This window comes from Budorcas taxicolor, chromosome 17 (assembly GCF_023091745.1).
Source record: "Budorcas taxicolor isolate Tak-1 chromosome 17, Takin1.1, whole genome shotgun sequence".
Taxonomy (NCBI): Eukaryota; Metazoa; Chordata; class Mammalia; order Artiodactyla; family Bovidae; genus Budorcas; species Budorcas taxicolor.
Window position 1 is genome coordinate 54469959 of NC_068926.1, and position 12540 is coordinate 54482498.

General features: G+C 39.3%; 1 protein-coding gene across 1 annotated transcript in view; it reads right to left on the bottom strand.

Annotated features, from left to right (window-relative positions):
- Window positions 1-2130: 2130 nt before the first annotated feature.
- Window positions 2131-12540, bottom strand: part of PPTC7 (protein phosphatase targeting COQ7) — a 42257-nt gene continuing 31847 nt past the window's right edge. The window contains exons 3-6 of the mRNA XM_052654418.1: window positions 12032-12230; window positions 8718-8841; window positions 7217-7346; window positions 2131-5895 (exon numbers count right to left, since the gene is read on the bottom strand). Of these exons, the coding sequence (XP_052510378.1) occupies window positions 5837-5895; window positions 7217-7346; window positions 8718-8841; window positions 12032-12230 (512 nt within the window). The 3' untranslated portion in view covers window positions 2131-5836. The remainder of the gene's footprint in view (window positions 5896-7216; window positions 7347-8717; window positions 8842-12031; window positions 12231-12540) is intronic.

The following is a 12540-nucleotide window of genomic DNA, read 5'->3' on the forward strand; positions in this document are numbered from 1 at the left end:
TGACTGAGCTCGCCCCCTGCCCATTTACTGGTTCACTTGTACCGCAAACACATTTTCACATTTAAATCTATGAAGATACTGTCTTGGGCTTCCTGGAGAATGGGCTACTGGTTATCTACACATCATCTTGTACAACCATCATATCTAGAAAATAACTACTTGTCAATAAATGTAACTTGCTTTAAATCCATTATGCTAAATAAAATAAATCCATTATGCTATGTGGGAGGCAGAAAAGTTTTTTGTGTAGGGAAAAAGCTCATTAGAATTTTCTTCAGTTCAGGGAATTCCCTGACAGTCCAGTGGTTAGGACTCGTGAGTTTCCATTCAGGGGGCCAGGGTTTGATCTCTGATTCCATCACAGGTTCGATCTCTGGGACCTAAGGTTCAACAAGCTGCATGGCATGGCCAAAAAAAAAAAAAATTCTTCTTCAATGTATTATTTACAATAGAGTTTTTAGCATTTTCTTGCCAGTTTTATAGTTATTTAAACTTTCTGTAGCAGCCATTTCAAGTGCATCAGAATGGCTTGTAAAGTTCAGGTATCTTTTGTATTTGATTGCAAGTATTTGAGTTTTGATGCTTTCTGACAGATTAAAACGTCCTGAAATCTTTTCTCATGTAAGATCATAACTTTTACACAGCAGGGGAAGAGTGAGATGAATGGAGAAAGCAGCATCGACATATATGCACTATCAGGTGTAAGATGGACAGCTGGTGAGACGTTGCTGTGTAGCACAGGGAGCCGTCTTGTGCTGTGATGGCCTGGAGGGATGGGATGCGGGGAGGCCCAGAGAGAGGGCACCTACGATTGTGGCTGATTCACACTGTTGTGTGGCAGAAACCAACCCAGCACTGCAAAAATTAAAATAAATAAAGAGCAAAAAAACCAACTTTTTCTCCACTGCTTATATTAAGAATTTAAGTTAAATAATGTGATTTAAAAATTTTGCAGTGTGATGCAGAAAAGAATGGAAGGGATGCCAAGAAATTATTTCTGTATTAGCTGACATAGAACAGCAGCCTCCACTGCCAAGAGAGCCTGGGTCTGGAGTGGAATGAGGGGGAAGATTAATGTCTCTGTTCTTTGCCTCTTTAAGAATTAGCTTCTTACCTGCACAAGCTAAACAATCTGACACAATAACATTGTTATGTAACATCTTATGATGTATGCCTCTCCCTCCCCTAAACCTGTTTATAGTCAGTTATAACCTGACAAACTAGACTTCTGTAACACCTATTGTTAAGTCTATGAAACCATCAAATCACAAGGAAATATTAACTGGCAAGCAACTGTGCTTTAGATTTTGTGAGGATTAACTAAACAAAGGTGGCTGAGTGGATTAGTAAACTTTAGAACTGTGAACCGAGTTCTAACTGAAACCAGAATGAGTCTGGCTCATGTAGCTTGGTGATGAGTCAGAACTACCCACAATAACCTAATAAAAACTCAAGTTCATCCCGAAATGTTTCTCAGTGAATGAAAATGGGCTTTCACCAAGCTTTTTGTGGAAATCGGCAATGCCCACATAATTCCACGTTGTAGCCTAAAGATTTATGTATCTTTTGTTTACACTGATGATTAACAATGAATTACACATATTCCTAACAAATGCAGATGACTACCCAGAGGATATTATATCCAAGAATAAGTGTAGGTCTCCTCGCTGAGGATGAAGTTTCTGATTTGCTCACTGAAATGGGCCAGGGCGGTTTGGCCTGTGAAGGCGCCATCACTAGTGATCACCTAGATTTAGCACTGGTCTGTAAAAGATAGTGACACTGTCAGGTTGTAGTTTGGATTTTAGAATTTGGATACAGAATGCTAAATTTAAATGACACCAGATTTGTGTCTGACTTCACATATCATTTAAAAAATGCTAAAGTTTTCCCAGCTGGGAGAACAGCTGTCTGTTACATTCAATGAAGCTAAACTGATGTAGTAAATCAGCTGGTGAAAAAGAGCCTTAGCAATCAACTAGTGAAAGACAGAAACGACAGCCACAAAGTATGGAGTCACTGCTAGACTGAGAGGCTTGGAAATGAGGACCTGATAGAGACCAACAAACTCAATGTCAAGGCCAGTGTCTTGTTACTACTCAAATTAAACGGAGTACACAGATTAGTATAAATACTATATTTATTAAATATCTTTACAGTTTATTTAAATGTATTTACAGAACTATTCCTGCATAAGTTAAACTTCAGACATCCAATTCAGGTCATTGCCTCTTGGGTAATAAGACAAATAATGATAGTCTCAACAGAAAAAAGCAGCTTATTAGCATACACAAATTCAAACTTGCTTCATTGTTTAGCCATCTTTGCCACAAACTACCTGCTTACAGTTAAAATTTTGACATGGACAACTGCTGATTTTTAACTAAGACCAATTTTGCAAATAATTTTTTTTTTTAAAACAAGTGGAATCCAAATGTTTTCTGTTCCAAATGTTTTATAAGCAGATTTTGGTTTTTTTGCTATTGCAAAATTTGTTAAATGCACAAATGTGATAGATTGGATGCTGTAGCTTCTACCAAAGATAGCTGGTATAAGGTGACAAGGAACCATGAACTTAACCAAAAGTACAAACATTTACAGTTCTAGCCAATCTTGTTTACAATCTCCAAAATGCTCAAAACTGACTCAGTGAATTCCCACAATTCCTGCCTTGTTACTTGATGTGGTACGTTGGTGGTACTGAAGGTGGTACTGAAGGCTACTGTTCTATCCAGAACAAATGCAACGGATGGGATAAGATACCTGCCCACCATGCAAAGCTTGAGGTCTATTTTCTAAATCTAGTCACAGCCCAACCCCCAGACATACACAACTGGAATGGATTCTTTTGTGACTTAGTACCCATCAACCATGTCAAGCCAGTACAGTAATTCAGGACAAAGAACTTGTTCTCCCAACCTCATTTCTTGCTTCAGTTTTAAGAGCGTATGGACTCTACTGCATATCCATTTGGTAATTTTTTTCTTTTTTTTTTGTGCGCAGGCAGCCTAAGTTCACAGGAAGAAATAAGGTTCTGATATGTTTAGAGTGCACATTTTAAACAGAACAAAATAAAAATTTCAAGCATGTGATAAAAATATTGACTTTTATAATACAGTATTGCTTTATAAATATAGATGGAAAAGCTATAAACTTTACTGGTCTTTGGTGCATCCAGAGAGGGATAAATAATTTGCCATTTGTAAATTAGAAATCCAAATTCTCTTTTGTTATAAAAGTCCACTACACGAGGCAAATGTGTGTGTTTATACTGCTTGACTTAAAGTACAATTAACACATCAAGTTTAGAATTAGACCCACCAAGTGGTATATGTTAGGCACGCCCCACAAAGACTTGGGTCCTGTGGCCTGGAAAATTCCAGTATGGGTACCTACACAGCCTCTGACCATTGAGAGTAGGAGAGTTGTTAAACAGCACTCCAACAGACCCCCAAAGTCATAAAATTAAGTGCATAACACAAAAAGGGCAGGGGGGAAAAAGAGAAAATATTTTGTGTCCCTAATCTACAGGCCAGGTCCAAAGTCAATTCCCCTGTGAAACTCAATTCTTGTCCCACTGTTTTCAACATCACTGAAACACATCGTCAATTTCTAACGATCATTTCTCAAAAAATACTAAGTTGATTAAATGAGTTGTGTAAAATACCATCAACCTACCTTTATGAAGACGGTGTCTGATGAGTTTAGATGAGTGCAGAGAAAAGCCAGTGACTTGACCAGCATTGCTCTTACCAGGAATTAAGTGTATGCAATGGAAAACTAATACAGAATACACCTGGGTCATAAGGCTCCATGCCTCTGACCAGAAATAATCAAAAACCCAACAAAAGAACTGAAGTTGTCAGTCCAAGTGTAAATGTATTCCTTCCAACAAAACCTTTCTGGATGCAACTTTCTTTACTTTTTAAATACAGAAAGACTGCAAATAGTTTGTGCAAAATAAATACCCTGCCACTTGCCACTCACCCGTCTGTATATTATCACAGCACGATGGGTTCTCATTATTTAAACAGTCCCTCTCCACTCCCTACCCCACCCCCCGATCTCCTTTACCAAATTCTGTTTTGTCAAGTTAGGGTAGTTAAGGCATTCTGACAAGTAATTAAAGGTGATTCAAAATAGGTATCTAAACATTATGCCAATTTAGGAATAGTAGATAAATTACTGAACGGCTTACAAATGAATAACTCATTCTTATTATAAATGAAATGCCTGTTACAAGCATGATGCATTGAAATATAGTAATGACATGTACATGGTACATGTTAAACAATTTTAAATAAAACAAGCTTGACAGTTACTCAAATATACAGTACAAATTCACAAAACAAAATCTTTTTAAAACAAGTTGAGGTAACCTCAAACATAAGTTTTAATGCAATAAACCAGGGAGTAAGTATCTCCTTTAGAGAAAGAGACTGTCTTATGTTCTCCTCAAGTAGATTCTCATCAGGTTTAATTGCATTCTTATCTATACACCAATGTTACCTGACTTATATATAAAACATGGCTTTAATTTAAGGATTTCTAAGTATATATATTTTTCTACCACCAAGTTAATGAAGGAAAAAAACTGACCCCAAAATATGTATCTTTACAGCAGTCGACTTGTACACAAACCTTAAAAATAACTTTGAGCTTGCAGATAATGGAAAAAATGGATATGGGGTAATTTTATAGGAAAACTATACACTGCAAGATGGCTATTTGGAAACTGTAAACATTAAGCTTGATTTGGAAACCCCTACGTTTCTGTGGAGGGCAAATGCAAATGTCAGGTCATCACTAGACATCTTCCTCGTGGACTCTTCTGCCCATGGTGCTCTTTCACATGGACTCCCTGAATTTGTCTACAGAAGGCAAGGCTACTAGCGACAGGTCTAAGACATGAGGGGTAGCATGACCTGATAGGCCAACAAAATTCAAAGTTAGAGCTGTCTATTCTCAACCCTTCAGGCCTGTGGGCCTCGAGCTCTCACATGGGGGAATCATACCAGACAGCTGGGAGGAATTTCAGCTGCAACATTAAATACCTAGGCCTTGAGGAATTTTATAACCTTGAATAATAGTCATTAAAAAATTCTGGTAAGGAGTCTCCCCAACCCCTCCTGCAGATAAGCCACCAGCCTGTGATATGCACTAAAATGCTGAAACTTTCATCATAGGAGCACAATTAAACATCTTTTAAAAACCATGAAACATTTGCATCCATAGAACTAAACTGAATTTCTTTCCAACCTGCAAAAAAAAAAAAAGCTCCTAGGATCAAGATTTTATAATCCAGAGCAATGTTTTAGAGCAAAATTATAAGCCCCTGAAAAATAGGAGTTTATAATGAAAACATAAAGTCACACTCGATCATAACACAGACTGTATAGTACACGTGTAACGCATCATTTGATGAGCATGTTTCTAGTAGATGTATCATAACATACAATTTGTGTCAGACTTTTAAAATCCCTTTTACACACTGTAATTTTGAATTCACTTTACCAATATTACTCATTTTCAATACTTCAACCGTTTTCAAAAAGTAAGTCATTTTGGCTTTGAAAACATCCATCCCATCATGGAAAGGACAATGTGAAGGCCAATCTTCAGATCTTGATTTTCTTCAAATGTTGCTGGCAGATATGAGCAGTAGAATGACAGTAGTGGTTCTCAACAAGGATCTCAAAAAGACAGGCAAAAGGTTTACATCACTGGCCATTGAGATCAGTGGCAAAGAGACGTGGTCCTGCCAGCAGGATCAGCACACACGGCAGGGGAGAATTTGGGATGATGAAGGGGAGGCAGGAGTCGACACCTAGGCGAGTCAGTCTGTATACTCAGCCACTATTGAGAGAAGGACGGTGATGTCATCTGGCTTTCCACCTACAATGAAAATGAAAATGTAGTCATACATTTTAAAACTCAAGAAAAAAATATAAGCCTCAATAAGTAAGTAATAGGAGACAAATAGGTTTGTCAATATACTCTAGTAGAAAAAAAGGAGAAAAAATCGATAAATAGTTAAAACACACCAAGAAATTACATCTAATTTAATTGAAGCTTAAAAAAAAAATCCTCTCTGCTCCTTTACAATAGGAGCTTTGTTAAAATGGCCACCACAACATCCTCTGTGTATAGCAATCACAATAAAGACAAAATGTTACTAAGATTTATTCTGCCTGACAAGAAAGTTCTATGTTCCACCCTCCTGCAATCCTAATTTGGACAAACATACCCAATGATTTGAAACCAGCTGATAGTCTTTTAGTCTAATCTGGCAAACAGCTATGGCATGTGCTTTTTTCTATTTAATATTTCCCGGACAGCTAAGAAATGCTTTGCGTGTCATAATACTATACCTCCAAGAAGCTGACCAACTCTACAAGTGCTGATACGCTTGCACCAACATGTTATCCAAGCTCAAAGCTGAGCTATTGGCCTGCTCCCAAAGTTACACATTGCTCAGTAGATAGGAAGACTCTAGGCAAGGAGAGTCTTCCCTCTTCAAAACATCCTACAGAGGCAGGTGGGATGAATTGGGAGACTAGGATTGAGATATACACACTGCTATGCATAAAACAAATAACTAATGAGAACCTACTGTACTGCACAGCACAGGGGAACTCTACTCAGTGCTCTGTGGTGACCTAAATAGGAAGGAAATCCCAAAAAGGGGACATATGGCTGATTCACTTTGCTGTACGACAGAAACTAACAGAGCACTGTAAAGCAATTAATTACAATTAATAAAAATAAAAAACAAAAAACCTTGCTGTAGCAATTTGGTAGGCAAATACTGTGAATGAGTCCCACAAAGCCAGAGGAAGGGAGAAGTGAAATGTCAGACTTGTGAAGGGCAGAATGTTTAAACCATTAGCAATGTCCAGGCCCTCCAGGCAGAACTCAGAGGTTTTCTGGGCTCGGGTCCAAGCAGAGCATTGGCGGCGATAAAGGGCTTCAGGTTCCACCTGCCTCTGCAGCCAATGATGTGCAGCTCTGAAGGGCACCTCTGTAGGGAACACATGCACTTGCTGTCCTCCAGTGTTCGGGCCTGCTGACCTTGTGCAAAGTCACCGGCTCACAGCTGGGAGAGGACCCCTCAGCAGTCTCACCCCAGTGCAGCAGCTGGCCTCTCACACAGCCCAGAATGCTCCATCCACTATGTCCCCAATTAGTCCTTATGAAGTTCCCAAAGAATGCTTACCTCTCACATTCAATCCGTTGTCACATGCAAACTGTGCAAAAGGTGACATATAATTTGGGTCATAGGCCAGCTCATGAGCTTGCTCAGCAATGCTTCTTGCCGTCTGCTGTATACTCTCATAATTTGAATTCTAATACAAAAATATGAGGGAGATATTTTTACCAAAATGCCTCACATGATTTCTACATAAGACAGTAATATTTATCTAATCATAGTTTCCACCATTTAAATTTTGTTCCAGTTAGAGAAGACAGTGGAACATAATACCTCAACTAAAATGAACAAGATCACCAGTGCTGCCTACAAAGGACGTCAACGAGAAAGTTCTCTGTGAGGATGGCCTTGGGTCCTGAAGTTTGAATTTTTGTATCTCCCCAGCCCCCTTGAAATTCTTAAGGCATTCTTGCTAAAATGGGATGGGACTGAAGGGGCGGATTTTGATAGCATTTTAGGATGACCTCAGAATTCTCCCTGCTTGGGAATGCACCCCTGGCCAAGCTCAGTGTGCTTGCTCTCCAAGTAAATGCTGCCAGTTACCCCACTGAAAAGCCCTCTCTATTCTCTATTTCTTCTCCATGCTTTATTTTTCTTTTTTATTTAGCAACAACACTATTTCTATTCTTTCTTTCTCTGTATTCTCTGTCTTCCTCCACTAGAATGTAAGCCCCGTCAGGTCAGGGAATGTGTCATTTCTGCCTCTCAGTGTTACACACATGGCACAGTGCCAGCAAGTGTCAGCACCTGACCTTCCTAAGCTCCACAGACAAAGCATGATGTTAGGGATTTCTAGTGCGTGGTCTTGGTTCATCCTCACCACGGCCCTACAGAACAGGGTCTTTGAACCGTCCCACCCCTATTTTATAGGTGAGAAAAACACTGCTAAGACAGTTTAGAAAACTCAAGGTCATACTGGTTAGTAGTAAAAACATGAGAAAAGATCAATCCCCCCAAGTCAGTACTTCACAAAGCCAGGAGAATATGCAGACTGGCTTTCACTTCCTTCCACTCGCTGTATGGGCCAAGTCTGAACTGTTTTGTTACTGGTGACAGCTCAGATCACATCAAGGCCCCTAGCTGCTTGCTACCCTTGGCTGCTGCCTTGGCTGGCTCTGGTATGATGATTTCCTACCTTTCCCAGCCTCAACACCTGCTGGGTTTGTTACGAGACTACAAAATGAAAAAGAACCAGCAACCAACACCATTAAATACCATTAAAGCACAATTAAAAACACAAGAAATCTCTTATCAGAGTTTTTCCTACCTTTACACCCTACTAAAGAGAGGCTTGGATGAGAAGCCTCTTTTTCCCTCAGGTTTTCCAACTGTGAATATTTCTGTCTACAATTGTTTAGAACAAGATCAGAACCATTTTCATTTTCCTAAATTCACAAAGTAGTCCTTTCCAAAACTACAAAAAGAGCTTACACAACTGAATTAATAAAAAAACTCGGCTGTCCAGGGAGGGTCACTGTTTCTAAAGGCCCACCTTTGAGTTAATTACCTTTAACTTTTTTAGCTCCTGAAGGATCATATAGTCAGGCATGTTGTCAAAGAGTCCATCTGTCGCTGTCAGGATAATGTCCCCTAACTGGACATCAAAAGATGTGCTATCAGCGGCATCTGGGCTGTAACAAGGACAGGGTGGGGGCAAAGTTAGCAGAGCCCTTTAGAGATACTGTTAGAAGTTTCCAATGGGGACGATGCTACAATATAACGAAGCTTTAAGGAAAACTAATTTATAGTAGCAGTCAATAATAAAAATCACTATTCTGAAATTCCTAACCTTGAAAAAAATTAACTAAAAACTCTGATATAAATCTTTCAAAAGCTTAACAAAAACTATCAAGTAAAACTGAGTTTGATGATTAGTCACATGTGCTTTAAAAGGCGGAAGGGTTCTTTTCTGAGTCAGACACTAAAATGCCTTTAGAATCCTAGTGGAAATGAGTCTTTGTTTCCTAATTCTTTAGTGCCAAATTCCATCCTCTCTTACTCACTTTCCACTCATCAGTTTCCCTGCAGGCTTGAATTTGGAGGCTGTGTTCTAGTGGAATAAATGAGCACTATGGAGGAGCACATGCCAGTCCTATAAGAATTAATTCCTGTGAAATATCTACAATGGTATTTCTTACTATAATGCTAGTAATTACTGGTATATTACCAGTAACACCAAATAAATATTAATAAATCACCCTCACTCTGGCAGAGTAAAGACTGTCTCTCTCAGGGCTTACAAAGTTCTCATCACGCACAGGTTACTTATTTATAAGGGCTCCTGGCACATAATACATCTTCAAGAAATAGTTAATGAATGAAGAATCACAGTAACTAATCCTCCAATTTGGGTAAAGACTCAATATTGTTAATGAAAAGAACAAGGTACTGTGTGTGTGAGAAAGAAAGATCTATATATACAGGCGCTTCTACATGGAGAGAATAAATCTGGAAGGATTCAAAGAAACATAACTGGCTGCCTCTGAGGACAGGTGGTAGATTTTTCATTACATCTGTGTAAAACTTTTTTAAAAAGATAGAGGGGAGACTTACATGAAGAAAACAGAAGCCCAGGTGGGGAGAAAAAGAGAAGATAATATATTCAAAGAGTTCATGGCTCCCTTGGAGACTGATTCTCAGCCACTTTGAAAGGCCAGCTCTACCACTTCCAGGCTTCCAAGGTGAGGGAAAGGTGAGATATCTGATAATTTGCCTTAAAACATGTAATTAGGGAACAAGAGCCAGGAAAAAATTCATACACTGACCCAGAAGGCAGGGGCCAGAACCAAAGCACCTGAAGCCTCACCAAAAAAAAAAAAACTAAATTGTTTAAGTGATGTACTATAAAATTTGCAAAGGGAAAACATAAAAACAAACAGCCTACCCATGCCTGCTGGGGATTTACACTAGGAAAATTTCTAGTTTGTCTTCTGTTGACTGAGGAAAGCAGCACCACACCGAAAAGTTTTGTAACGGGCTTCTGACAAGGAACAAACTAGCTTTCACTTATACATTTATACAATAACATAGCTGTTTTAACAACAATAGCTGTTGTCAAAACAGCTATTAAAGGAAATTTGTAAGTTAAGGTTAAAATTATATTTTATAGATAAGAGAGACTGATAACAAAGGATAACAAGCAGCCAAGAGAAGGAAAAAAAAAAAGACACACACTAAAACAGGCTGTAAATTGGCAGAAACCAGGTCGATTTCTTCCATGGAATAAAGAGAAACAATACAAGACATAGCACATTTGCTCAGTCTTTGGAAGCGAATGAGCCTCTAGAAGTTTAGATTAATGACCAGGTTGGCACTGAAGCTCTATTTTATGCTGAGGTCTTTCTTTCCCCAGGAGTGTCTTTTGCTATGCTGTCTGTGAGAGACTCGCTGCCATTGGACAGTTCGTCCTCTTCTCCCAACACTCCCACCCATGAGCTTGGTGTTCTGCCAGCTGCAGTTCTGCCCGTTTTGATTGAACATACTGTGCTGCTGGAAACTTTTGACTGCACTGAAACACGAGCTGCAATCACATGCTAGCAAACTGTCTCTGGGCTCCAGGGGAAGCAACCTCCACCTCACTGGCAGGACAGGCCAAGTGCTGCCCTGACCAAACTGTCCCAAAGATAGCGTGTGAGGTACTGCAGGGGTGCTCCAGCACTGGGAAGCCAAAACAACAAGGATCAAATAAAGGAAAATGAAAAACACTGTTTCGCCAAAAACTGTTAGCTGAACTTGACATTTACCAAGGTCTTGGGGTTCTGAGTCTGCCTCACTCCAATGTGACTAATATCGATGTGCTACTACAGCCAACTGAAGAAGGGCCTATAATCAAATTTTCTTCCAATTATGGTAATCTGCCTTACTCTGAAAGTAAAAAAAAATGCTTCCCTCTCTGTAGCAGTCAGCAATAAACTTTAGTTGGGTAATATGGAGCACTTATATAATATGATCATTCTAGTTAAAAGATGGCAGTAATCATCATTTTACCTTAGTTTGGACCTAAGATTTGGCCTAGTAAGAACTATTAAGTAGAGACAATCTGTATTTGCTAGGATGCTTCTACTTTTACAACAGGTTCATTACCCATTTTACTACATTTATGAATTGCCAACAATGTTTGTGTCAAACCCTAAAAGGCTGCTAAAGGCAGTGAAAGCTGAGACTTAGTATTACTCTGTACTCTGACCTGAGAAAAGATAAACCATAAAAGTTGATTCAAAAAAGTACTGATTGTCCTGGAAAGGTCTTGACAGTTTAAAATGAACTGAGAAGGTGTGGGAAGAAAAAAAAGCACACATCTCAAGAGTACCATCAGAGAACATTCCCAAAACCACCTTTAAGTCCAATTCCTGCAAGTTAACTTTGCCTGACAAGATCTGCAAGGACTGAAAGTTCCACTTGATGCACATTATAGGCAGCTCTGAGAATCAGGAAGTTATTCTGATAAATAAAGCAGATGTCTATTTGCATTCTTCCCTAATAACATATGTAAAAACTTGTATATGGCACGGCACACATGAACAATGACTCATTTCTCCAGCACTACTTAACAAATACAACTGTATGTACCATGTGGTCTTGGTATGAAAAACTGATATTCTATAAGCTTGAAATAGTATTTTCACAGTCAGGTCAAATTAATAGGTGTTTATCAGAATTCAACTTGGCTAGAAATCAACTTCAAGCGGAATATCTTTCGATGTCAGACTAAAAGGTCTTCAATGTGTCTTCTCTTCTCACGTGAGAATGGAAAATGCCCATCTCCAACAGCCTAGTTAAGGGGAACGGGAGGGAACCTGTTGGTGAGAGAGGGGAGATTACCTGTCACTCAAGACAACTCCCTCGGCTTCGGGGGGCGCGATTGAGAGCTGGAATGGAGTGTTGAAGTAATGCTGCTGCTCATCTGATCGGTGCACAACTTCCCCACCCCTGACAACCAGAAAGCCTGAGTCACCCAGGTTTGCTGTGTGTAAGCGGTGGCTGGTTCTGTCCAGCACCACAATGCAGGCAGTACTGCTACCTAGAAACAAAAACAATGTCCATTTATTTTCTCTTCCCAGACTGTCTCTGCATACACATTTTTATCATATCATCCTGAGGAGCAACATACCATAACGTGAACCTCCTTTGCCTAATAGGTCCTTTCTTAGTTACGGCTCCATACCCATGTCAGTAGTAACCTGATCATGATCAACACAATGGGGAGAGAAAAAGGGATTTATACTACGCATACAAAGTGGGCCATTGATGATCTGGATTCTTCCACTTGCAGAGATAAGAAATAATAAAAATGGCTGGTATTTAACCACATTATTTCATTTCAATAGTGC